The 27977-nt window shown below is 39.7% G+C and overlaps 1 protein-coding gene across 8 annotated transcripts in view; it reads right to left on the bottom strand.

Moving 5' to 3' along the window:
• Positions 1 to 27977, bottom strand: part of RPS6KA1 (ribosomal protein S6 kinase A1) — an 87878-nt gene that overhangs the window by 25190 nt on the left and 34711 nt on the right. For 2 of the 8 annotated variants that reach the window (XM_026702546.2, XM_026702548.2), the window contains 4 exons: positions 11842 to 11892; positions 1491 to 1607; positions 1264 to 1345; positions 1015 to 1095 (listed from right to left, as the gene is read on the bottom strand). In XM_026702546.2, coding sequence (XP_026558331.2) covers positions 1015 to 1095; positions 1264 to 1345; positions 1491 to 1607; positions 11842 to 11892 — 331 coding nt within the window. Of the gene's footprint in view, positions 1 to 1014; positions 1096 to 1263; positions 1346 to 1490; positions 1608 to 8303; positions 8376 to 11841; positions 11893 to 21411; positions 21607 to 21773; positions 21866 to 23490; positions 23530 to 27977 lie in introns of those variants that run through there. The other 6 variants (XM_087939682.1, XM_087939681.1, XM_087939680.1 and 3 more) reach the window with 6 other exon arrangements.

The raw sequence follows: 27977 nt of genomic DNA, 5'->3' as shown, positions 1-27977 counted from the left end.
GAGTAGCACCATGGTGAGATAGGTGGCAAATAAATTTAACAAATAAATGAGTCATCACATGACCACACCTGATTTTATGACCGTGATGGTTTAGCAAATCATATGACTGTTAAGTAAATCTGGCTTCCTCTGTTGGCTTTGCTTATTGGAAGCCAGCTAGGAAAGTTGCAAATTGTGATCACATGATCTTGGAACACTACAACCATTGTAAATACAAGGCAACTGACAAACACCTGGGCTGCAATCATGTGACTGCAGGGATGCTGCAACATTTATAAATGTGAGGATCATTCATCAGTCACTTTTTTCAGCATTGTTGTAATTTTAAACAGCTGTTAAAAGAATGGCTATAAATCAAGGTCTCCCTGTATATATAATGACACCATGATGCAAACTTCATCATTATAAATTTGTGGTGCCTGTGGCAAGTATTTTAACATTAGTCTGGCAAGGTTAATCATGCTTGGGTCATTTGTTCCTCCTAGTCCCACATCCAAAGATGCCCATGTGTGCAGTTTTGTTTATACTTTTAATCAGCTTTTGTTAGTATATGTTTGAAACATGTATTGCTTTGCATGGAAAAATCCTAGAATATTAATTTAATTTCTTTTTTTTTCTAAAAATTGTGTTAAAGTTCATTGCTTGAGCAGAAAAGCAGGGCACACTGAAAAAAAAAACTGTGTATCATCCCATAATGTAAATCAGAGTTCTCCAAACTTGGCAACTTGAGACTAGAGGGCTTCAACTCCCAGAATTCCCCAGCAACTGAGAAATTCTGGGAGTTGAAGTCCACAAGTCTTAAAAGTTGCCAAGCTTGGAGACCCCCCACTGCAAATAAATAAATGCCTCATCCAGAAAACCAGCTGCATCTATGCCCATGCTATTTGACAACTCTGAGTAATTATCTTTTTAGATTCTGCTCAGTAAAGTCCTATGAAGTAGCCCACAAAAAAAATCACTTACCTGCAATTTACTTTCCTCCTCAAAATCAAGAAAACAAAATCTTGTACTCACCATAATGGAGCTTCACGATGAATGGGTGGTTTACTTCAACGAGAATATCTCTTTCCATTTTGGTCCTCACACGATCACGCACTAGTGACAGAGAAGAGCATAATTCAAGGGGAGTAGAAGTCCACAAGTCTTAAAGTTCCCATGTTTGGAAGCCCTTGGGCTAGAAGAAAACCAGGCTAATGAATGTCCCTCATGTCTTCCACTGGCCAATAAATTAGGTTCAAAAGCATGTAGGAAGGACCACCTCACCTTTCAGAGTTGCCTTCTTGAGGACCTTCATGGCGTAGAGGTGGCTGTTATCTGGTGCGGTGATTTTTCTGACAAGAAAGACCTGTGCAGAAAAGGTCTAGATGAAAAACAGCAACACATCTAGCAGTATTTGGGAGGGTGGGGGGGAACAGAAATGGGAAGTAGTTTTGGAGCTATGTAATGTAAACACACACAGTTTACATTAACTATGAAATATATAGCCTCACCTTGCCAAAAGAGCCCTGTCCAAGAACTTTAAGGAGCTCAAACTGAGATGGGTCGGCCTTCTCGGAACCTTCTTTCACAAGATATGTGATTGTATATTCTTGGACAGAACCTTCATTCTGGATGTGATGGGAAAAAAAGAAAGCAAAAACAGGGTAAGCAAGGCACACACGCATGAAGAAAGATGCACCTCGTCTCCAAGTTTACAAAAAGTATGCACAGTCTTGTGACCCTAAAAACCAGTCAGATATTATTAGCAATATTTCCCTTTATAGGCTTGCAGTGAATTGATTTGAACGTGCACATATGAAAACGCTTTGAGCATTTAAGAAAAGGTGGCATGAATATTCAGTGATAAATGAGAGACATCCCAAGGCCGAAAGAAAGTACGAAGGCAGATAGAGGAGGGGGTCATCCATTTAGCCTACATTACCATGTGACCCCCTTCTGCCCACGGGCAAACAGGAACACAGTGTTTTTTGAAAGGAATTCTATTTGGCATTTCTTTCTTCCAGTTCAGGGACCAGGCGCACTTCATTTATGGTTGAAGCACAGCTTCAACCATAACAGCACAAGAGCAAACAATAGATACAAACTCAAGGTTAATCGCACTAAACTTGATTGCAGGAAATACAACTTCAGCAACAGAGTGGTCAATGTCTGGAATACTTTACCTGACTCTGTGGTTTCTTCCCCAAACCCCAAAAACTTTAACCTTAGACTGTCTACTATTGACCTCACCCCTTTCCTAAGAGGTCTGTAGGGGGCGTGCATAAGCGCACCAACGTGCCTACCATCCCTGTTCTATTGTTTCTTTTATTTTTCTTATATGTATCCATGTATTCATAACTATGTTTTTACTTATACCTATTATCTTGTAAGCAATTGACAAACCAAATAAAATAAATATAAATAAAAAAGCAGGTAACAATAAGGCGCAATTAGAACAAGAGAGCACGCAGGCTTGACTCACCAGGCTGCAGTTTTAAAACAGGCTTAGATAAGTGCATCTGTTTCACAAACTTCTTAGAAAGGGTTTTGTATAAGGGTTAAGTGAGTGAGACTTCCGGCTCTGGCACAATAGCTAGAAAGGGCAATTTTAGGAAATTTTTGCTCATGATCAGCATCAGTAAAGTTGAGCAAAATTTTGTCTTTAAACATATCACTGTATGTTTGTACAAACTACAATTCTGGGAGTTGAAGTCCACAAGTCATACAGTTGCCACAGTTGCCTACCCCTGCTCTAGGGCTATCTTTGATTCAAGGTGGTGAAGCTTAAGCCTTATAGGCTGACCTGGCACTTAGCTTCTGTTTCTGAAGAGTGCTGAGTGATTAGATGTCCAACTAAAATGTCCTACAATGCCTCAGATTAATGTTACGTCTATGGCAGTGTAAAAAAATAAAAATCAGGTCATGTCAGGAGGAGTCAATTTGTTGATTTCATTATGCGCCATCAAGTTATAATATTGTCCTTTTCAATAACCTAACAACTTCCTGGAAAAGTTCTATCTCCACCTGGTGGCTTTCAGGCCTTAGTAACAGTAGAACAGTTGCTGCAATAATTGAGTCCCCCCACACTTCTGGTGGTCTTTGTTTAGTTCCTTCCATTTTTTTCCCAGCATGCTTGTCAAGAAATCAAGGTCTTTCAATAATGTATATAAAAAAATTGAAAATAGTAATTTATGCCTCAAGTGAAAACTATGGACTGCTTTGTTCTGTGAGCCATTTGATTGTTTGTTTGTTTGTTGTTTGTTTCCCTGGCTATCTATAGCATTCCTGAGGGTCTTCTGAAACACCAAAGTTTAAAAACAGTCAATACTCTTCCTCTCCCACTTGTTCAAAATCCAACTTTCACTTCCATTTGAATGTCACAACTCAAACTGATGCCAGCATGATTGTGACCTTTGAAGGCATCACAGCACCTGAGTATCTTCTCCAAGGACTTTATTGTTATCCTTTCAAGCTTAAGAAAGATCATCTTGATGAAAACATGGAACAGACATTTTCTACATTTTTAAAAAAAAATCCAGAGCAACAAGATAACATTCAGAAGCAGGTCAAGCCGAGGCCTCCCTGATTTACTGGAGTATGAAAAAGGGAAGAAGGTATAGCAGAATTAGACTTACAAAGTTCTGCTATTACGGCAAATGGTTATAAAGATAATTTTAGTCTTCCTGTGGAGTTGATTTCCTGGTCTGGTTTACTTAGTGGATAAACTAACAATGTGTCATATTTCTTGACTTCTGGTTCTTTACTGTTAATAGTTGATCCTAAAAGACAGAAGTTATCTACCACTTCAAGATACTTACTTTCAGTGCTAAGGCTGATTGCTGGACCTGTTGATCAATTGGGATTTCTTTGTATTTAATCTTAACTTCAGAAACTGAAGGCTTGATTTTTTTGGCTGCTTAAGTGTAAGCAATTCGAACTAACGCCATCAAGGCAACAATTGATAAATCATCAAATGATTCAAAGCGCAGATTGTGCAAGACGCTGAAGAAACAGAAGATCGTATACTTAGCTTGTGCAAGAAGATCACACAAACTGATTATAAACAAGCCAAAATGATTCATTGAAACATCTGTAAAAATTATCAAGAGCTAGTAATGAAAAAGTGGTAAGAACACAGAGTTGAAAAAGTAGTTGAAAATGAGCAGATTAAAATATTGTGGGATTTGCAAATATAAACTGACAAAAGACTTGGCTTGTAACATAACTGATCAGTTGTGGTTGAGAAGAAGAAAGTGTGGATAATTGATGTGGCAACACCAGGAGATAGTAGTATAGAAGTCAAAGAATTAGAAAAGATCACAAAATATCAAATACTGAAAATTGAAAGATTACGGTATACACCAACTGTGGTGCTCCCAGTGGTTATTGGCAAATTGGGTGACCTACAAATATTGGATGGCGCATAGAAACTCTGCATAGTGGCAAAATTTCCATCTGTCAGTTACAAAAAGCCACACTGCTTGAATCTGCACGTACACTATACCAATTCATTGTGACATCCTAGGTTCTTAGAAGAGCTCAATGCATATGAAGGGCAACACCAGCTAAAGAACTGGCAGCTTGCATATAATATTTTTAATAATTTGAATCAAATGTGATTGTGGGCAACGTTACTGCTTTCGTTGTAGATGTACCTTACATGAATATGGTAGGATTGCAAGCTGCTTAATGCTGTCTGATAACTGGAACAGCATATAAATGTATAAAAACAAATGAAATTGTTGTATTCTTGTTTTTTCTATGAAAAGCCAGAAAGAAAATTTAGAAATAAAGAAGTCTCGGCATCTGATAGAGACCTAGATTTAACCATGTTTTATGCCCCTGCAGGTTTTTTTTATTGCCTTGTACCCTAAAATCTTGGGGCAGGGGAGGAGAAATCCCTTCTCCTTTTTTCTCTTTTAAAACCACATTTATGTTCATCTAGTGCAGGTCTCTAAACTCTATGCTGGCTGGGGAATCTGGGTGTTGAAGTCTTAAAGTTGCCAAGTTTGGAGACCTCTGATCCAGTGAACAGTAACGATGCAGATGGGCTTTCTGGTCTTCTGTCTTCAATAACAACATTCCCAACTCTGGACCTCTTCCAGAGCAGGGTGCATTTTGTATACATACAAACGTATCTTCATATCACCTCATACATCTGGCAAAACAAACAACATACTGGCAACCCTATGAGTCTTGACGCTTCGGTGCCCTGATCCACACAGTCGACAAGTTGCCAGATCCACAGCTTGATAACTTGCAAGCATTTGCTCTTTTCACCCGATCCCATATGTGTGTTTCCCGCTTCCTGTTCCCCACTCAAAACATCACTCTTCTCTTTTGCCATCTTCTTCTCAACCCTTTGGGTGGGTGGCAAAGAACGTGAATGTTTATGCCATCTAAATTACCCACTGTATCGCAAACACAGGCTCAAGTTTGCTGCAAAACACAGTTTCTGTGGCTGGCACAAACACCACAGGCATCCTGCCAGCTTCCCCAGACCATCTGTTCAGCCTCCTGAGCTGTTCAGTAGACCCCCTCCCCACCCCCACCCCATCTCTTGGAAGCCTTTGGCCCAGCAATCCTTCCTCTCTGCTTGGGGGAGCTTGAGACGGTGCCAGTGCTTGCAACTGGCACAAGCTGAACATGCCTTGCCTAGAATCAGGCTCCAGTTAAAAACAGGCTTCCTATTAAAATCCTCAGAAGGAATAAGTAACCACAAACTATACTCACAGACGATGTTGGAGGAGGGGGGGGCAGTTTTGCTAATGACCAAAAGGCTGGTGAATACTTTGCCAAATACCACTTATAAAAGTCCTGGGCAGTGTGGAAGTGTTGCAGCAGGACCAGGCAGACCTGGTTCAATTAGCCAAGGAAGTTCCCCAGGATTTGGGGCCAATTACGTTTTCTTGGTCCAACCTGACTCACAGGTTATGGAGAAAAACTGATGGATGTTTGTTTGTTGCCTTGAGTTGCAGGAAGAAAGACAGGATATATATCTAACTATGATCACTATAATAGAAAAAGAAAAAGAAACCTAAGGAACTTAAAAATGGTTCTGCTAGGTCAACGAAGGCCAGTCTAGCTCAACATTTTTCAGAGAATCAGATATTTGGAAAGGCCATTGGAGGTGCCTTCTGCTCCGGACAGAAATCTGAATTGAGGCATTCCTAAGAAATACTGTATCTCTAGAAATCTCACAGGTAGGATATGAAATTAAGAATTCTCAAAGTGATATACTGTCTGTAATCATGCCAACATCTATCTATCACGACTAATCAGCTGCTTGTGGATTATTTACTCAGGCACCAAATCATATTTTATTTGAGTTTCTTGAGCAAGCTAGAGTCAACCTTGAAGTTGATCAAGGTTTGTTTAACCAATTCCTGGTATGATTCCTTTCATATTTTTGCCACTTCTATTTTATCTCCCTCTGAATTGATTAGAGGCTTAGACAGAGCACGAAGATAAGCCAGGGAACAAACCAGAAAATTAAAGCATGACATCACTACTCCACTATATCATTACTCCTATCAGTAAGTCAATAACAACATATGAAGTCAAACTGTGGTTAGCTGTCATGAAAATAAACCATAATATAATCACTGGTTTTCTTCTCACATTACACTAAACCAAAACCAATCTATATTATTTAATCTGCATTTATTATCAAGTCATAACCACACCCAGGAAAGTATTAACTGGAATACTCTTTAACCAGAGTATCTTCTAGAGATGTAGACTACAATGCTCAGAATCCTGAGTGCTGGCTATACTGGTTGAAGGATTCTGGCGGCTGAAGTCCACACAACTAGAGGATTTCCAGACTGGGGCAAAGGAATTCTAGTTTTTGGCAGGAAATAACTCTTTCCCAATCTTTGAAATCATTGCGGACAGTGAATGTTGGTTGCATTTCTGCAGAAAGGTCCTTGGGGACACAGAAAAAAAGCTTCTTCATGCAAACTAATTGTGATAATTTCCAGAAGTATGATGTGTGTAAGCCATCCCAGGAGTTCATCCATGTCAAGATGAACTGGCTGGAGAATTCTGGGAGCTGAAGTCCACAAAGTTGCCAAGGTTGGAGACCCCAGATCTACAGTATTCTACCTTCCCCAGCTAACATCCTCTGTTAGACTATAATTCTCATCATTTGTCCAGCCACCATGGACTAATTTAGGAATGAAGGCAGCTGCCATCAGATATATCCGGATGGTAGCAGAATGAAGCAGTCTCATCCATATTCAACCCAGAAAATTTTGCAGCCTCGCTTGAAGAAGCCAAGGATTGCTTTGCCTGTGAGCTTTGCCCTTTCCCACTTAAGCAGGCATAGCCTCTCCAATCAAGTAGCCTTAGTCTACTCTTATGGCCATTCAAGATTCTTTTGCTGCCTGTCTTCAATCATTTTTGTTTGTCTCACAAGATTGGACAGAGTGAAGGTTTCCATGCCTCCTCTATTAAACAAGAACTGAGCCTTACAAAACCAACCAGAAGACGTTTTTTGTTGGATGCTATTCTGGTAAAGTAGTATTATTCTTAACATGATTAATTTCCAGGTATCTAGTTTAGCATAGCTGAGAGACAAATTATGTTTACTGAAAGTGCTATGCCACAATCCAGCAAAACTTCATTAAAACAAAATACAATACCTTGGAATTACAGTAAGGACTTTCTGGGAACAAACTCTAAATTTCCTTATCAAACTAAGTCAAGATCAGATGGAATGAATTATGTAGCAATCTGTCAGGCACGAACAATCAGACCCACACATGTACGGTATAAATTCGCTGCTTCATTGCTCAATGCCTATTTCAGAGCAATCTTCCCAGACTGGCAGTTGCCCCCGAGAAAGGCTAGATAAGGTTCAACAGCATCCAAGGGGGTAGGATTTGCTTTCTTTTCTCTATTTAATGATTCCAGACTGATTCCCCACTTGACCCCTCCTCCTGACTGGGACAGTCTCTCTTCAACACAATCATGGTCCATCAAGCCCAGCTGTTCACCAAGAATGAAACTTTGGGCTATGTTCCTCACCACTACAGCTTTTTCCCAGGCTGGTATCCTTCTACTGCACTAGTGGAAAAGTCCCATAATTTCAAGTCACTTTAGCTAAGGGGCAACAATTGTAAAAGCTACAGGTCAGGATACCCAGAGCATGCCAGCCTGGAGAAAGCTGAAATAAAGACTATGCAGCTGAGAGAACTACCCAAAAGAAGAATGTTTCCAAGCCTCCCCACCATTCATCCCTGAAGCTGCCTTGTTGCCCCAACTCGTGAGCAAACAAGCAGACATGCGTAACCAGAAAGGAGCTGGCCTGCACTACTAACCGGGTTACTGACATTGCTAGCAGAAATCAAGGGCAGATTGCAGGCTTCGGCACGCCGTTTCCCCAGAGCCAGCTGTGTGAGAAAGGCAAAGAGGCAAGGAAGCTTGAGCTGCTTAGCCATTTCCACTGGCCCATCCTGGTCAAAACAGCCCATTGTCAGCTGCAAGATCTCTACAGGAACATGGTTGAAGGCTACAGGCACGCTTAATCACAGAGGACCAGCTCCCACCATAAAAGCAAACCCACCGGAAGTGTGGGGGCTGCTTAGCTCTGAATGCAAAGAAGGTTAAAACAGAACTTCCTGCCTGCACCTCTTCTGTACTCCGGGTTGTGGTATGTCGACTTCAAACACTTCAACTCTCACATGTCTCAGTTTTAGTTTTTGCTTAAGACCAAGCTTCTACCTACAACTTCAGCGATTTTGCTCCCTGAAAGGGTTAATTTCCTCTCTAATAACAGCAAGATTTAGTCATTTATTTCAGGGTTAAGCAATGGGATAAACTTTGGCAGTGGTTTCCTCCTCTCTGAGCTTGCCATTTAGCTCTTGAACATTTCGTTACCAGGCTAGGTGTCATCATCAGTGGGACTTTGGTCGAAGTGTCTTGTTCTATTCCTCTTTACCTTATATATATGTCTTGTGTGGTCAGTTGGTCACGTGCCTGGCCATTCATTTGATGCTATATTTAAATTCTGAGAAGTTGTTGATTGGTCATTTGAATGGCCTGATGTGTTTGTATGCTAGATCTAAGTCAATATGCTTCTTAATTGAGATGCCAAATGGGATGAACTGTTACGGTGGAATGGAAGTCAAATTGCCTATTCTAGCTCCATTTTTATTGAGTTTCTTTTCTTTTGAATACCAAAGCATGGAAAATTGACATGCAGCAAAGCAACATGACAGGCAACCGCTGGATTGCCCACGTCCACTAGCATCCTGTATGCACTTACTTGACTGCATGAGATTGTTCCAATGACACTTGGCGTTTTTATTTCTACAGATGTTTCTGGGGCCATGGGGGAAGGCAATTTTTAGTTGACACAATTTTTTCCTTTTTAAAAAAAAGCATGTAAGTGGTACTGATAACTCTCTGAGGGCCCCAATTGTTTTTTCTCAAGAATGCTTCTTTCCTTCCCCCATGGCCCTAGAAACATCTGTAGAAATAAAAATAAGGGAACCATAACAATTAGGGAACCATAGCGGCATAGACAATATGGAAAGAGCCCTTTTATGGGCAGAGCATTTAGCTTCTTGGGAACTCCAGTTTCCCCTTTGCTCTTTTAAAAAACATCTTTTTCTATTTGTCGATTGAGAAACTAAGCTTAAAATAATGTGGGCGAGACCTGGAGTTCTTCCAGAACTAAGGTAAGTTGTCCCTGAATGCTTCTGTGTGTCTTTTCAACCTTAATCCTGATTTTTGAAGGAAAAATGGAAGAAGCAGGGGGTGAGCAGAGGATGGATACAGGAGGAAGAAGTTCATATGGAGAGTCTCCCCATAAAATTCTGTGCTGTCCTTGATGCTCTCTGAGCTTGATGGCCATCAGATTCACAACTCAGAAAGCACCAAGTTCAACCCTGAAGTACAAATATTCTCTTCTATTGGTACCATAACATTCTGTAGTAGGGTCAATGGATGACAAAAGCACTCGCCAAAACATCTCAGAAACCAGAAATACAACATTACATCTTGGGACATCTAGATCAGTATATAGGAAATATGGCAGGGGAATGGAGGCAAAGAACAACTCTTCAACTAGAACAACTAGAACAATTTCATGTTTCAGCTTTCAGGGTTCTTCCACTGTGCCTATTTTTGGACTCTTGGAGAGCCTGGTCTACAATTCTGTTGTTTGAATGCCAAGTTGGGTTGTACGAGGATATCCATCATGCATGGTTTATCTGTGGATGAGAGGGCTGATCTGGACATATATAACTGAGACCTATTTGAAAACAGAGTGAAGGATTCAACTCTCATAGATGTACCATTGTGGATTTCAAGAATGGCATCAGAACACTGCAGGACACTATGCACCCTTCGTGGATATGAATGGCCCTGACTTTGACAGCCTTTAGGAGAGATAGACTTTGACTTACAATCATTCATTTGGTGACCATTCGAAGTTATACTGAAAGTTGCATTGAAAGAGCAACTTACAACTGTTCCTTGCATTTATGACTGTCACAGCATCCCCATGATCATGTGATCAAAATTTGGGTGCTTGGCCACTGGCATATATTTATGACAGCTGCAGTACCCTGGAGTCCTGCGATCACCATTTGTGACCTTTTCAGCTGGTTTCCAACAAGCAAAGTCAACGGGGGAAGCCAGATTCGCTTAACAATCACCATAGTTCATTTAGCAACTGCAGTCATTTGATTAACAACCATGGCAAAAATATCATAAAATTGGGTGAGATTCACTTACCAATTGCCCTGCTTAGCAATGGAACTTCTAATAGCACTTGTGATCCTAACTCAAAAGATTACCTGTAAACCAGTGAAGACTTTGTTCTTCTCCCAGGTTGTTGGGTGAGCCATCCCTGGGGTTCTGGTTCTATGTTTCTGAGTTGCTCCAAACACATTACATTATTTTTACATTGTCTTTCAAATTGTCTTTATTGTAGGGTTATTTTTAATTGACTGTTAACCTGTCAGAATCATATGATAGGTGGGTGGCCATATAAAGCGAGTTCAAGACCCACCTTAGCCATGAAAGCCAGCTGGGTGATCTTGGGCCAGTCATTCCCTCTCAACCCAGTCCACCTCACAGAGTTGCTGTTGTGGGTAGAATAGAAGGAGGAAGATGTGTTGGATATGTTCACCCCCTTGGATTATGTGTAAAAATAACAAAAGTGGGATATAAATAAACAAATAAAAGCTAACTAACTAAAGAAATGCAATTCAGATCAACAACTGTGCTTTAATTACTTTATTAAACACTCAGAATATGCAGAGATGCAAGAGACAATACATTTGAAAGACACCAGCTTATGGAAAGGCTGTGTGTTTATTTTTGTTTTGATAGTTAATTTATACTATTTGAAATGGGAACCACAATTTTAAGGGACATCCAACACCAAGGCCCTTAAGATTATTTATTTTAAAGGGCCCATGCTAAGATTTCCCAACAGCTAAAATCACAAGAAATTTAGCATAGGTCCTACAGTTGCGATCTTCTTTCATGAAATAGTAACCCCATTTTTTTTAGCAATGTGCATCAGAATAGCAGATTAGCTTCGTCTCCCCAGGCTGATTGGTCCTGAAAATTAGTATCAGTCTCCTCTGCTTTTGGGATGAAACAAGAACTTAAAATCTTCCCTACACCCTTTTCTTTTTGCACAAATGCACCAGTCTTCTGCATTTCCAAACATGGGCTCAAACAAAGCATCAAGAGAGCCTATAACCTCAGAAGGAAAGAATGCAAGAAGTCCTATATTAATTCAGCTCCGGTCCAGTGCATCTGCCCTGTCTGAAAAAGTGGGATGCAAAACCAACAACCTTTCCTAAGAAGTGGGTGAGAACATAACTGACTGAGTCTTACCTTCTCTGTGGTTTTCATGTCTCTCTCAATCCAAGTGGGCTCCCGCTTTGCCTGCAGAATAAACAGGATTAAGCATCTGAGCAAGAACAAGAACAAATAGCCAAATAACTTTTTCCAAAGATGTTAAGCTGAGCTCTATTCCCAAATAAGAGGAATAAGACATAGGTGAATTCCTGTGGTTTTCAGATCTGGCTGTGTGGTGCAGAGTGCAGGATCTGTTACATATTAAGGTTCCATTTAAAAAAATATATTAAATTTCTAAATCAAACATTAAAACATAAACTAATTATAAAGGGAAAGGGAATAATGGGATAAGTTAAAAAGTGACAAAAATTCATTAATCAACTATAACAACAGGGACTTCTAATTTTTTTTAATACAGAAACAATACTACAACCACTTTACCAATACTTAAAATATCATAAGATACCAATGTTCAACATTCCAAAGTACCAATATTCATAATGCATTCTTGTCTTAATTTTAATTGAATATATATTGTCAAATATGGACAGCCATATAATTTTAAATGCACAATATTTCTCTGGTCACATCAAATCTAATCCTCAAAATCAAAAGCCATAAGTTGACTTTTCCCCTTGTCTTGTAAGAAATCTAACAGCAGCCTCCAAGTAGTCCAAATACAGGTGGTCCCTGACTTACATTCACAACTGAGCCCAAAATTTCTGTTGCTAAGTGAAACAATTGTTAAATAAAATTAGCCCCATTTTACAAGTTTTTTGCCACAGTTGTTAAGTGAATCATTGCAGTTGTTAAATTAGTAACATGGCTGTTAAGTGAATCTGGCTCCCCTGTTGACTTTGCTTGTCAAAAGGTTTGCAAAAGGTGATCACTTGATCCTGGGACACCGCAACAGCCATAAATATGAACCAGTTGCCAAACGTCTAGATTTTGATCATGTGACCTGGGGGATGCTGCAATTGTCGTAAGTGTGAAAAACATCATAAGTCATTTCTTTCAGTGCTATTGTAACTTTGAACAGTCACTGAACAAATGGTTGCAAGTTGAGGACTACCTGCATTGTCTCCAATCAAGGCAGTCAAATTCACCATCTTGGCTAGCAGCATCAGTTTCAAACTCCATTCTTTTGTTGGGGTTCTATAGTCCTCTCTCCATCTCTGTGCATATAGAAAACTTGCATCTTAACCTTCCATTCTGAACATGACATTTCTGGTTTGTATCGATGCAGGCACAAAAAGGAAGGGGCCCTTCAATGGTTTCTTCCTTGCTAGAAATGCAGCTTGAATTTTACAACCAGAAGCTACTAAGTCAAATAGAGTCAGGGTAACCACAGATTAAAAAATCAAGACGGCAATCACAACTTTGCAGCTGAAAATCTGCTTGATTATTAAATAGGAGGCAGAACTTTTGATTGCACTATTGCAGTTGCCATCTTGACAATTTTGACTGGTCAGAATAGGGGCTCAACTAAATACAGTTTTCTTGTCTGGCTATATATATAGGTCCTATGATGCCACTTCACTATTTGTGAAGCCACAAAAGTTTGCCTTTGTTTCGAGAAACCCAGCACACAAAAATGGAAGTAAATATCCTCTCCCCCACCCACCACCAACATTAGACAAGTTATTTACCATCCTTATTTGCCAATTCACATATTTGCAGTTTACAGCACAGAGAACAGAAAATTCAGATTTGTTTGCTTGAAGCAACTAATGCTTTCACAAGCAAAAAATATTTCTATGCTGTCTTCTAACATTGGGGAGGCTTAGGGCATATTTTTGCCAAATTCTTCAGGTTGCAAAATTGTTGTTCCAGTTTATAGTATCATTGCTATTATTGCCAAAACTGAAAGTCATACCAAAAGGACTCCACATATATATGGGTAGAATGCTGAGTATGTAAACACATTGTGAAAAGTATCCACATTTCTTTAGAGTCTGACATTGGAATACGCATAACCAATTCATGCATAAGAGTTTCCTTTTGCAAATGGAAGTATTCTCCTCTCTCATCCCCTACCTCAACAATTTGGAGAGGAACCAAATCTGGGAACACAAGTGGAAAGTACGGCAGCAGAAATTTATTCTAATAATTGTTAATTTATGTTTCAATAGAAGAGAAGATTAGCAAAGCACATTATTCTGACAAGCAGTCAAAAGACACTATGAAAACTCCTTAATCTCAAAACACATGGACAGGCTAAACCATGGGAAAATGTGAGCATCCTACGCCAAGCTAAAACAAAAAATGCTAGGGAATTCCTGGAAGCCTGGCATATAGACAAATCAGCCATCAAAAGAGATAATAAGAAATAAATCACATTTACCTACCACTAAAAAAAACAATTAAAAAAAGCTAAGAAGGGAACAAAAAGACCAGAACACATTGTATCCAGCAACCAACACCCAGATAAGCAGGGATTAACACCAGACAAATAATTAAGCAGAAAACTGAAGTAGTCAAGGGACTATCCCCCATCAAAATTGGCAGGGGAAACTACTATATATAAACAGGGAGTAAACTCCAACTCACTGATATTATCTAGTTGGATAATGAAATATCTGCAAGCAAACAACCAAGCACAGAGAGCACCATAACTAATGTTCAGCTCTATTAATGCAGAAAGCTAATTTTTCTAATGAAGCAGAGGTAGAATCAATTCCACTGCCCCCATCTAGTCAAATTTGCCATTATTCTATTTTTAAGTTTCTGAAGAATCTATTTAATTGTCTAGATACCTATGAAAAACTTCCCCAAACGGAAAATAGTAGTTGCTTTGTACTATTTTTGAGTGGGTGGGATGGCAAAGATGAGGTGATCAAGAATTGCACTTACTTTCAGCCATACTTTTAAGGTATTTATGAAATATTTTTCTAACCTGGGACTGTCCAGCTGGCCTAGGAATTATACAAGCTACACTGTGACCACATCTGAACATACCAAGTTAAAAAAAAACAGTATTACGAGCATCAGGAAGAAGCAATATAGGAAAACTCTAAGGATGATCAATAAACTGGTACAGGCTTCTTATCCTTCCAGTTATACATAAAAATTCAGATCATCTTCACAAAACCCAAAAGATCCGAATTCTCATTCCACTGTTACAGTTTCAAATTCTAAGTATTCTAGTAAATAGATCTGCCTTATGGATTGTTTGTTTTAAGATTCCCAATCAAATATGTTTCAGAATTCCCAGCCAATATGGCTATAATTGTAAAAAAAAAAATGCTGAACAATGTATTCATTACAAATTTCTCTGTTCCTCTCTGTTTCACTGTTCCTGCTGCTTACCCAGCAGTGTGTAAACTTGGATTGGAAAAAATGCCTTTATTATACTAACTTCTAACTGAAATTTAGGGTTGATTTAATGGATTGATAAACACATCATGTATTTGTTATTTTTTTTTTAGTATTTACATAACTGTTAATTATTTAACATAATGTTCCAGGGACAGGAACTTGTCACCTTTTAAGAGATGATGATTACATTCCCCAGCAGCTGCAACTGGAAGAGCCAATGAAGAGGCTCGCTTGGAAATGTAGCTGATGATCCCTTTGTAAATTTTCTGTTGCACTTTTCACCAATTAAATAACACCGGCAACATCTTTATTTTATGGCAAAGTGAGCAATTCCTTCAATGGGGCCTTGCTGCTCCCTCCTCATTAGTGTCAAACCTATTCACAGGCATCGGATGGTATCAGGGTGGTGAGACTGTAACATGTAGAGGTGATATTAAGCTAAGCCTTAGAACAAGTGTCAAACTCAAGGTCCTCGGGCTGGATTCATCCCACAAGCTGCATAGATCTGGGCCGTGGGGATGCCCTGAAAACAGCAAAGGGGTGTTGTAGCTGAAAACAGAGCTCACAAGAGCCACGTGCGGCTCTCCCAAGCTCTGTTTTCGCTGGCAGAGTGTTGCAGGAGGTCACTGCAGCCAAAAACAGAGCTTAGGACCCCCTTTTCTCTGGCAAAGCACTTGGGCCACCACAGGCACCCCCGACACGAGTGACATTGTGTGGCCACGCCCACCCTGGCCCCCAGAGGTGAAACACAACCCTGATGTGGCCCTCAATGAAATCCAGTTTGACACCTCTGCCTTAGAAGTATTTGGGAATTAACCAGCTTTATTTCTCACCTTGTAGGTTTACTAACCTTTTTCAAAGAAGATGAGAAAATGGATTGTTTGCTTTTCAGACATGTTTATTTTCAATTTAACAACAGCTGCACCATTTCCGGTCAATGGATTAGCTTTAATTAGAAAATGGCATGATGAAAAATTGGCCATGTTTATAGAAAATCCAACTCTGTTTATTAATATAGTTTTCACCTTTTGCAGCATTGAGTGGAGGCAGGGGCAAAAAAGCAAGGGTTTCATCACATAGTTTTGATATTAACTTTTTAATTTCTCTCCATCCTACGCAGATGACCTTGATGCTATGAACAGCCTTAATTAAGTATTAATTGAGGCTTCCAAGAGAAAGAGGTTGTATATCTATAGTAGTTATTCAAAAGGTGAGAGGAAATCCAGGCAGGTCTTGACTTACAACCATATGGAGTCTCGGAGGTGCAGTGGTTAGAGTGCAGTATTGCAAGCTACTCCCACTGCAATTTGGCAGATCAAATCCCACCAGGATCAAGGTTGACTCGGCCTTCCATCCTTCCGAGATGGGTAAAATGAGGACCCAAATTGTTGGGGGCAGTACACTGACTCTGTAAACCCCTTAGATAGGTCTGTAAAGCACTATAAAGTGGTATATAAGTCTAAGTGCTAAGTGCTATTGCTATAATGGAGCTTGCCCATTATGGTTGTAAGTCAGGAAAGTCATAAAGCAGATCATTCACATGACTGACTCAATGTTACAAGCTTTTTTTAAAAACAGTTGATAAACTACCACTGTAGCTATTAAGCAAATTCCACAGTCGTTAAGCAAACCAAGTGTTCACTACAGGTTGCCTTTGACTTACAACCATTTGTAGTTACAAGGACACCAAGAAAAGCAACTTATGACTGGTCCTCGCATTTACAACTTATCAAAGCATCCCCACGGTCACAGGATCAAAATTCAAGCACGTGGCAAACCGGCCTGTATTTATGACAGTTGCAGCATCCCAGAGTCATATAGCCACCAAGTAGAACCTTTCCAGGAGGCTTCCAACAAGCAAAGTGGGGGGAAGAGATGGATTCATTTAACAACAGCATGACTCCCATAACAACTGCAAGGATTCACTTAACAATTGTGGCAAAAAAGACTGTAAAATCAGACAAGACTCACTAAATAAATGCCTTACCTAGCAACAGAAATTCTGGTCCCAAAATTGTGGTCATAATACGAGTACTATCTGTATAGAGCGGTTTTGCCAAAGTCCAGAAATAAATGCTGGTTTACAAAATGAGATCACATGACTGCAAGGACACTGCAAATGGCCATAAATGTGGGTGGTTGCCAAGTGCCTGAAATGTTGTCCGGGGTGGGTGGGTGGGATGGATTCAGCCATGGAAACTTCAGAACCTTCAGGTCAAAAATACATAAATTCACTTGTAGACAATGTTTTCCATGATGAATAATCTCTGGATAAATGAGAAAAATTGAAATGGAATAAGCAACTCTACAATCATTGCATACCTTCTGAGTGAACTGTAACCATAACTTTGCTGAATTCTACAATATGCTCTCTCTCAAAAAAACTCAAGGCTATATGAAAATTTCATTCTGTTAAAAAAATGTATTGTGGCAGGGATATGTGCTTAAGACTTCTGCTAAACCAAATTTTGCATGAACATTAAAAAGTATGTGAATTTATACAAATTAGTGTATCCTGAGATAGATAGATAGATAGATAGATAGATAGATAGATAGATAGATAGATAGATAGATAGATAGATAGATAGATAGACAGACAGACAGATAAATAGATAGATAGATAGATCTGGTCACCCTGCATGTCATTTCACTTTTTTGGCTAAGGAATGGAATTAAATCACAATTTCAAAACGGAAAAAGAGAAACTCTTCTGCTTATTTGGTCATTTCTGAAGTTTGCCCTCACAATGAAGAGCCTAAAGGAAAACGAACAACACAGTTTCAACGATTAAGGGAACTTACAGTTTATTTCCCTGTATAGTAGTAACCACTGGGGCACAGGAGAGAGAGAGAAGGACCACAAGTATTAAAGCCTGCTCAGGTATGTATCTGTTGAGATGAGACCTAACAGAAGGGCACAGCCAGAGTAAATCCAGGCTTCACCAGGCTCAAAATTTCCAGCCATGGAAGAATTCCAAACTCTGCCTGATCTCTTCTGTACAAGTACGTGCATACACACTCAAATATTTTGACAGGAAATACTGTAAGAGTGCAGAAAGAAGCAACAACTATCCCCACCACCGCTCCTAGGAAAAGACAGGGGCACTAGAGTTTGTGGAAACAATTGTGTTTCCTGTTAAGTTACAACTCTGCTCTCAAATGGGGGAACTCAAGAGCTATTGCCCACAAATTCTGTTTTCTGCAAAATGACAGAACAACACACCCACAATTTTTGTTGCTTTTCTGCCTTTTGTGTAGTTTTAGGAACCAAAACTTCTTTTGCATTTTAGATGAGGGTGTGCTAGGTGGGCTGCTAAGAGTTTTAGTCCAAAATATTTTAAAGTTATATCTTGTAAGGTGGGAAGCGAACTACAGGCAGTTTATCTGAAAAATGCTTGCTAAACCTCAAAAACACAGAAAGAAAGGAGCAATTTCCTCCTTTGCTAAAGTGAACAAGAAAAATTGCAGCAGTTCTTTGAGAAAGAAAGAAAGAAAGAAAGAAAGAAAGGAAGGAAGGAAGGAAGGAAGGAAGGAAGGAAGGAAGGAAGGAAGAAAGGAGAGAGAAAGAAGGAAGGAAAAGAAAGAAAGAGGAAGGAAGGGAGGGAGGGAGAAGGAAGAAAGAAAAAGAAAGAAAGAGAGAGAGGAGAGAAGAATTCAACCAGGCAAGTGACGCTTCTGAGATTATATTTTGTGCTTGTAAACAAGCTGTCACATTACAGGAACTGCGCCCATGTCTTAGCAGAACTTGCTGCTAGAAAGAAGCAGAAGTGCCTGTGCTTAATACACCCCAAACCTGTTCAACATCTAGGAAGAATCAAAGATATGACTTAAACACCATTTATATAAATAAATACTGAAAGGAGCTTGGTGCTAATTTTTCAGATATACTGTAGGTTTTATGGGAGATCATGGGAAAAAACCACTGTACACTTTTGCATTTTGAAATGAGAGTTGCTGAAAAGCTCGCCAGTTCAAAAATATTCTACATGAACTTTGAAAAGTGCTGCTGAATTGTTCAGATTCCAAATTCATCTCTAGAATTCCCTTTTCCTCTCTCATCCCTTCCTCCATGATGCTACCGGCAGCAGGTTGGTTCCTTGTTGTGTGCCAGGTGAAGCTCTAAAGCAGGCCTAGTATAGTGTTTTTGAAGCCAGCACTTATTGCACTTCAGAAAAGAAGTAGGGATCAATAGTCTCCCATCTCACTGCACTCTGTCCTTGTCAATACTGAAAACATCATTTATTTGTTAGATTTATATCCTGGCGGTCCAGAGCTACATAGAACCACCACCCTGAGAAGTAAGTTGGACTCGAAGAGGACAGACAGTTTGACTCACATCTTCTCAGTGAACTACAGGTAGTCCTTGACTTACAACAGTTCATTCAGTGACTGTTCAAAGTTACGACACTGAAAAAAAGTGACTTGTGACCTTCTTTTACACTTACAACCGTTGCAGCATCTCCATGGTCACATGATCAAAATTCAGATACTTGGCAACTCACGCATATTTATGACAATTGCAGTGTCCTATGGTCACCTTTTTCAATCTTCTGAGAAGCAAAGTCAATGGGGAAGTCAGATTCACTTAACAACCATCTTGCTAACTTAACAATTGCAGCAATTCACTTAACAACTATGGCAAAAAAAGTCGTCAAATGGGGCAAAACTCACTTAACAAATGTTTCACTTAGCAATAGAAATGTTGGGCTCAATTGTGGGGTAGAAGCCTGCGGGGTAAGCTGAGCTAAGAAAACAACTGCTTTAAATTCAGTGAACTTCTTCCTTCGGGTAGATCAAAATCTTCCAGTGCCAATCCAATCTTAACCACTATACCACAGTTTTGGAGTTTCTGACTACGTCTGACACAAATCCAAATTTTAGCTTTTGCACAACTATGTTCAGAAGTGAACAAAAATTACAGAATAGGAATCCAATAGAGACTTTTAAAAAAGGATAAATGCAGTAAAGTAAAAGCAAGTCTTTTGTTTTTAGCCACTACATTAATTCTACCCTTGAAACTCAAGGCTCATGCAATGAAATTACTTCCAGTAGATTACATACCAGTAGATATTCTTCTTATTTAGGAAATCTGTGTATCAAAACAATATAGAGATTTACTTTCTTGTGAAATATTAAAGAAGGAAGAGTTCCTAAATTTCATTCAAGATATTTTGGGCTTCACACATTAATGTATCCATGTCTGCCTGTCTGTCCATTCTTCCTTCCTTCTTTCCTTTCCTTCCATCCATCCACCACATAAAATTTTCTTTCTCTTCTACTTTCCAAATAGCACCCCCAACACATCTAAAAACATCTGAATGAACACACTACCTGAATAACGATGAATAATAATTTTATAAAGAATTAGTCACATGAGTCTCCTGCAACAAAAGCAGCCATGAATTTTGTGGCATTTTAAAGACTACTGAAGTGGATTTATTATGACATAAGCTCTTGTGGACCATAGTCATCTTCATCAGTGCTTGAGTATATTAACGTATGTATGTATGTATGTATGTATGTATGTGTGTATACACACGCACACACACATATATATACACACACGCATACACACACACACACACACACACACACACACGGAAAGTAAAACAAGAGCAAAATAAGATCAGATACAGGTGAAGCATGAATAAAAATACATTAATGTGAAAAGAAGAACCAGGAACTTAGATTAGTTTCATCATCAAAAGAAAGGCTGTGCAAAAATAAACGTTCATCTATGTTTCTGGTTAAAACAATATCTCCCCCCAACCCGCACCCCCCCCAATGGTATCTTAAAGATTAATAAATTAAGGAAAATCCTTGCTTTTCTTTCAGGAAGGAAGTGCAATTCTGATAAAGAAATCAATCCTTTACAAATTCTTCTTACAAAAACAAAAACAAAGCGGAAGAACAACCAAGAGCCAAAAGAGGGAGCATATAGGAAGTCACTAGGTTCAGGCTTCGACATCTTTGCCAGGTAGTAACCAATGGAAGAGACTTCTCACCACCTCACTTGCTAGGCAGCCGTATTGGTGTAAGACAGATCTAAAGGGACAAGAGCCATACTAAGAAGCATGGTGCAGCCTTGTGACTTCTTTATTTAAATGTCTGCATCAAGATTGTAGTCCAGGATCATTTCAAGGCAGGCTCCCCACGCCCCATGGCACTCCTTCCCAACAATCTTGGCTACAGAATGGTCCCATTCTCTCCTTCCACTGGTTCCTCTTCACTTCCATTCCTGGTGGTTGCACATGGACTAGCTAAGATAGACCAAGTTTTTTGTTATCACCTGAGACAAGCCAAGCCAAGCCAAGTGCAAAAGACAGCCGCACTTGCCTTGGTGCGAAACAGCAGCCTCATCATCCTCTCCACAACTGCCGGGGAGCTCTTCTCCCATTGCCTGCCTGCTACCAGAGCCCAACATCAAAACGGAGCACACTCCCTGCAGAAGCTCTCGGTAGGTCATTTGGATAAAATTCAAAACTTTCAGCAGAAAGGAAACTGTAATTTCCCCACTGATAAACCGCAACAAGAGTTTCCAGCACACAGCTTGGCTGATGAATCAGATAGGTATTAAAAGAAAAAAAGACAAGAAAAACCCATGGTTTGTGGGGGAGGGGGATGGAGGATCCTAGTTTAGGGGATACTAACCAAATATATTTTCCCTGCTGTTTCCTGTGGAGCAAAGCTTGAACCAGCTAAGGCTAAAAAGGAAGTGAAGGCAACCACAAGACAGCTTTGCCTTCTCTGTCTTCCTGACTGTAGCAAGTTCCAACCAGCTTGCTTGATTCTCCAGACAGGAGTTCCTATGCCCGTCCTAACTCTCCTGCTGATGCCAAGTGTCCTACAGCAATACAGGTAATCCTTAACTTACAATGGTTCACTTAGTGCCCTTCGAAGTTACAATGGCACTGAAAAAAAGAGACTTTTATGATGGTTTTCCACACTTATGACCCACTGCAGCATCCCCATGGTCACATGAATAAAATTTGGATGCTTGGCAACGGGTTCATATTTATGACGGCTGCTGTGTCCCAGGGTCATGTGATCATGTTTTGCGACCTTCTGACAAGTAAAGTCAATGGGGAAACCAGATTCATTTTAACAATCATGTTACCAACTTAATAACTGCACTGATTCACTTAACAACTATGGCAAGGTCACAAAATGGGGCAAAATTCACCTAGCAAATGTCTCACAATAGAAATTATGTGCCCTGGACCCCCAAAAGCTGAAGATCTCCAAGAAACGATATTGGGTCTGGTGGACACAGTGCCTGAGTGCTGTTTGGGAAAAATATTTTATATTGCATGTCCCTACAGGATTGTATGAATAGGGAAATTATCTTAAAGTAAAAGTAACTGAGAAGTAGGTGGTGTCTTGAGAAACACAATTTCTAATCTTCTGTTTAATCACATGTCTATCCTACAGTAGATAAACTTGGATCAAACTGGATTGGAATTCTGGGTTTTATAATCTCATCTGGAGGGGAATGTCTTGGAGAAAAATAATTTGATGTACCCTATAGGACTGGCGAGATTATTTAAACAGGCTAACTCCCTATGAACTCCTTGCAAGAAAACATGAATGAGCCAAAAGTTACTTAAAATAATTTAGTGAATATAAACTTCATAGATTTCTGGACTAACAGCACGCAGGCAGTACCTACATATTAGACCTCATGTAAGCATTTTTTTAATGTACAGGTTGGATTTGATCCCAAATCAGTCTTGGCTGGTACAGGACTGGCCCTACCATTAGACAAAACAGATAGCATTGAAGAAACTGATTTTAGCTACCATACAATTGTATAAATGTTTCATAACACTCGATATATTACTATCATTTAGTCCCTTGCAGAGGGACTTCTGAAATGTTCATTCTCAAAAGTCAAAATAAATAAAAAAAGTTAAAAAAAAGCATCATGAGCTGTGCACCTGACATGGGGAGACCTATGATTGCTCCATTATAGCCACAAAACACTTTGCTGCTCTACAAGGTCTGCAAACACACAGAGAGGGCAAGCAGGAATGCACAGGACTACCGAACCCATATTATCACCAATTGTCCCCCACCCCGCCCCCGCCCTCAATGGGATCAACTGGTATAAAACCAGCATTCTGCAGTCATGCCAGTTCAAAAGTTGGGTGAAATGGCATTTGGGCTTTCTTGGCGGCTGAGAAGCTGAGGTCGCCAGGCAAAGGAGGTGCCCTTCTCCCAGCAGAAGAGGAGGGCAAGTCAGCTCTCTTCCTATCAGCAGATAAGCCACAGTGTTGGTTACAAGCAGAGTTGCAAGTACAGATTAGAGGTTCAAAAACAGGAAACTGACATTCTGGTAAAGAAACTTCAAAAGCACAGCTGTTCTTACCTGATGGGAAAGAAATGGTCTCTAGGTTTCACAGTGAAGACTGCAAACAATGACTGTAGGTGCACATCTTTCGACTTCAATTCCCACCCCTCACACCCATCACACGCTAATCCCCCTGGGAAGGTATATGGCAAACTGTTTTTTTTTAAAGGATTTTCTACTATGTTATCCTGAGGAATAGCCTCATCAAAAGATGAATCAACTAAAACTTTCTGGTGCCAAGTAGAATAATTTTTATTCCCCTAGGCATTTTAACAAAAGAATTTACAAGTTACTCTTGATCTATCTGGCTTGCAGTTTTTCACACTCACTGGCAGAGATGCAGACAGATTTCCCATCAGTGAATGCCTTGATGACGGCCTGGGGCAATTTATACAAAGATATAATTTGACAATTGAGGCTCCAGAGAGCCGGTTTTCCATCAGGAACAAGCCTAGAAATGTAAACAGCTTGCTCATGTCAAAATATTCTGGGTCTGGAGATGTTGGAGATGCCTCCGTTTGCACATAGGAAAATCTCAGAAGCAACTTTTCCACAAAAAAAAATCTGGAGGAATTTGACAGCACTTTTTGAGAATAGCAAGTGTTATTAAAAGGCTAACATTTTCATAATGAATTTATGCTTTTTTCACAAAATGTATTAGACGGAAAAGAGGCTATACTAGATTCCTCCAGTTTTAGGCTGCTATAGAGCAGTGTTTCTCAACCTTAGCAACTTTGAGATGTGTGGACTTCACCCCGCAGAATTCCCCAGTCAACATATGCGACACCCACCCAGGATACTGTGTATTCTACATTTGGGGTATCTGACCCACCAAATTCACCAACCCACAGCTGCTGCTCAGCAGTCCTTGGGAAATTTTTCCAAGTAGGACTCAATCACCAATGGTCCTTCCCCATTTAAAATAGTCTTTTAAAATGTTTACAGCTTAGATGCATTCATACACAACCATCAACTCATATATTATATTATTATAGTAGCTGTTTATGGCATTAAAAAAAAATAAACTGTACTGTAAACCAATCTAAGAATCATAGGAAGATGGCATGAAAATGTTTTAAACTGGCCAAGTGGAAAGATCACATTGCAGGACTGGGCCTGTTCCAAAATGAAAGGGTCTGCCTCTCATACTTCAAAGCCACATCCTGGACAGTTCACAGCTTGCCAGTAGAAATGAAGCAACAGGCCTGGAATAAATGATTCAGAGGTATGTATTGTAATCCTAAGTATTGTAAAACCTAACGGGTAAAACATATTGAGACATGCATTGAACGTGTCTCAAGTGTTTTAGGCCAGTGTTTCTCAAACTTGGCAATAAGAAGATGTAAGAACTTCAACTTAAATAATTTTTAGCAATGGCCATGCTGGCTGCGGAATTCTGAGGATTGAAGCCCATACATCTCAAGATTGACCAAGTAGGGAAACCCTTTTTGGACTATCACATGCACCATGGATAGACAGTATCTGTAGGGGGCATATACATCTAGACCAGGGGTCTCCAAACTCGGCAATTTGAAAACTTGTGGATTTTAAGCATGTTGTCTGGGGAATTCTGGCAGTTGAAGTCCACCAGTCTTCAAGTTGCCAAGTTTGGAGGTCCCTGATCTAGAGTCCTCACAGGTATCCACAGAGTACTTAGACTTCAAGGTCAAGGTTGCGACTGATCTTCCACCCATATTTATGTGCAATGAGCATAAAAAACAGACAGAGCTTTGGTCATATTGGGAGATGTGACTATTTTTGGGCGGAGGGGAGGAGGGAAACAGGGACAATAGTTTGTGAACAAATTTAATTCCTGGAGAAACTCATGTAGAAATGTCTCCTGTAGTTTTCTTGGCAATAATATGCAAGTGCTTTATCACAGCCTTGTTTCCAGAATGCTTTTCCTGCCAGTTGCTGAGATATATAAATCTATAGATACACAAAAATACCACATGCTGACACCTTGTGGGCAAATGATCAATTTTATTTCTGCAGAAGCAATGCATTTGCCTCTGCAGAGTTGTTTTAAAATTTGCATCTCTCTCTCCGTGTTACAACATAAAGACTATCGCTCGGAGGTTGTTTGATGGAAACAGAGAGCACCCACCATTCCTGGCCCAGTTTGTTGAGCTGTGGCAGTAACTCTTCTCTACAGAGCACCTCCCACAAAAATTTTCCACATCTCTGCATGCTGCACGAGATCACTGGAGATTAACTGCTGTTACCATTATGATGTTTTCCCAAATGTTTAACCAGGTTCAGTCTTCATCCTGTGTAGGAGTCTAGAATTCTGGGATGATGGGTCACATCCTATCCTTTTGGTGGCATCTTTCCAAGTTCTTGAAGAGCAGTAGCATTTCTCAGGCTTAACATGCCCGTTTCCCCTGTTCCTCTCAATAGGATTTCTCTTTTGATTCCCAGATCATTCTTATTGCCCATTTGGAACCAGATCATCTGGCCAGTACAGAATAGATTGCCTCTATCCCGTGATTGGGAAATTATACTGTGAATTAATAAGGCCTAAATTATCACTCAGCAGTGATAGAGAAGGAAACCTCTCCGAGACAAGCTTCCTGCCTTCCAGGAGAATCTGAATTCTAAAAACAGCCTGAGAGGTTGCCACTGTGACCCTGTGTTAAAAAGTGTTCTGTGTTGCAACAGTACAATTGTTAGAAATCCATTAATTAAACGTATCTCTGGCCCCAACACAGACTAAAATAGTTAAGTTAGGCAGAATTAGTTCAGTTAGGGTATGTTGCATGTATATATAAATATATAGCTTTCAAAATCTGTCCTAGCATGCTCTCTTCCATTCACCACCACCATCATCATCACCACCATAATAGCTTGTGAGGGACTTTGGGTTGAGACAGTAATTTGCCTCAAACAATTAATTAACTAATTAATTAGCCATCCATCTCATTTCAAAGCAATTCTGGTCGGCTGTCAAATTGCCCAGTAAGGTCCTACGCTTGCTATGTGTGTGTATGTGTGCATGCATGCATGTGTTTGAAACTTAAACCTGGACTTCTCACAGTCCATCATCGCTTTAACATTCAAGTGGCCATCTAATTCCAGAAAGCCTCAAAGAAAATCTCGTATTAATCATTAAGGACAACAATTAATATAAAAAACATTCAGGATTCAGAAAAATGGAAGGTGCCATTTCCATTTGAAATTAATCTTCTGCATTGCTTTTACTGATCAGTGTGAAACTTACACCTGTCAGTAGTGGTTTTAGGATCAAAACAACACTTCCTAAAACCTACTGAACATTTCCTATGAGAATGCCAGATGCCTCTCTTGGCAAGACAGCAAAGATGGAATTTCCTCCTACCGTAGTTAATATTAGAAGCTTAGCCCATGGCTTTGCTGTACTCCAGTGTTTCTCAACCTGTTGGCTGAGGAATTCTGGGAATTTATATCCACAGAACTGATAATTACTAAGGTTGAGAAACACTTCTGTAATCCATTAATTTTGCACAATTAGCTTTTCTCCCTTTGCCTTTATTAATCTGGGGTCATAACATGTGTGATGTTTGTGGGCTTTTAAAACATTGTCAAGGAGGAAGAGGAGGAGGAGAAGGAAGAAGAGGAAGAGGTGGAAGAAAAGGTGGTGGTGATGATGGTACTACTAGTAGTAGTGGTTACTTTGGTTGCCTTGAGTCAGGAAAACAAGAGAAAGTATTACAAATAAATAAGTTTGCCAGTGATGGAAACAACTGAAGCTGCTGGGATACTTCATTTAGCAAATAATGTGGGAGTGCTAATTACATATATGAGTGCCATGCCAATCAACATATCAATAATTCTGCCTGCAACTATCTGTGTCCTTCAAGTGTGTGTGTGTGTGCGTGTGTGTGTGTAGCATGGTCAACTCTATATTCTTACTAAGTGGCAAATAAGATCTGGAAACTCAATATTTTCTGGTGAGCTCTCTGCAGTTCAGCTGAGAAAGGTTGACAATGTTACAAAGTGAAATGGGTACTAAAAATAATAAGTAATGAATAAAATTCAAAATAAACGTGCATAAATAAAAATAAACATGCATAAACACTAGATTTTCTTCTTTGTGACTTCGTAACTTTAAAGACAATCAAAAGTTGAAAATTTTTATGTAGCGAACTTGTGTTGTATCATACACAATAGTTTACGACCGAAGTGGCCTATAAGCCCATTAAAGCAGAGTTTAAAATAAATGTCAAGACTTTAGCTCAGGAGGTCCAACCTTGGAAACTTTAAGACCCGTGGACTTCAATTCCCAGAATTCTCCAGCCAGCCAGGGCTTTACATTCTTATTATTTTTAGCAGAAATCAGGAACCTGGTGGCACCTTCCCGATGTTTTAATATATTGCAAATAGTGATGTCTGTATTGGTCTGTGATGGTAATAAAGTTATATTCTATTCTATTCTTTTTAACAAAATTTGCTAGTCAGGAAAGATGCCATCAGACTCCTCCTGATGTTTAGCTACAATACACTAAATGCTTCTCCTCCTACAACGT

Source organism: Pseudonaja textilis, chromosome 10 (genome assembly GCF_049901715.1).
Source record: "Pseudonaja textilis isolate UNSWEBS1 chromosome 10, rPseTex1.2, whole genome shotgun sequence".
Taxonomy (NCBI): Eukaryota; Metazoa; Chordata; class Lepidosauria; order Squamata; family Elapidae; genus Pseudonaja; species Pseudonaja textilis.
The sequence above is the reverse complement of the archived record's forward strand: the minus strand, read 5'-3'. Positions and strand labels throughout refer to the sequence as shown.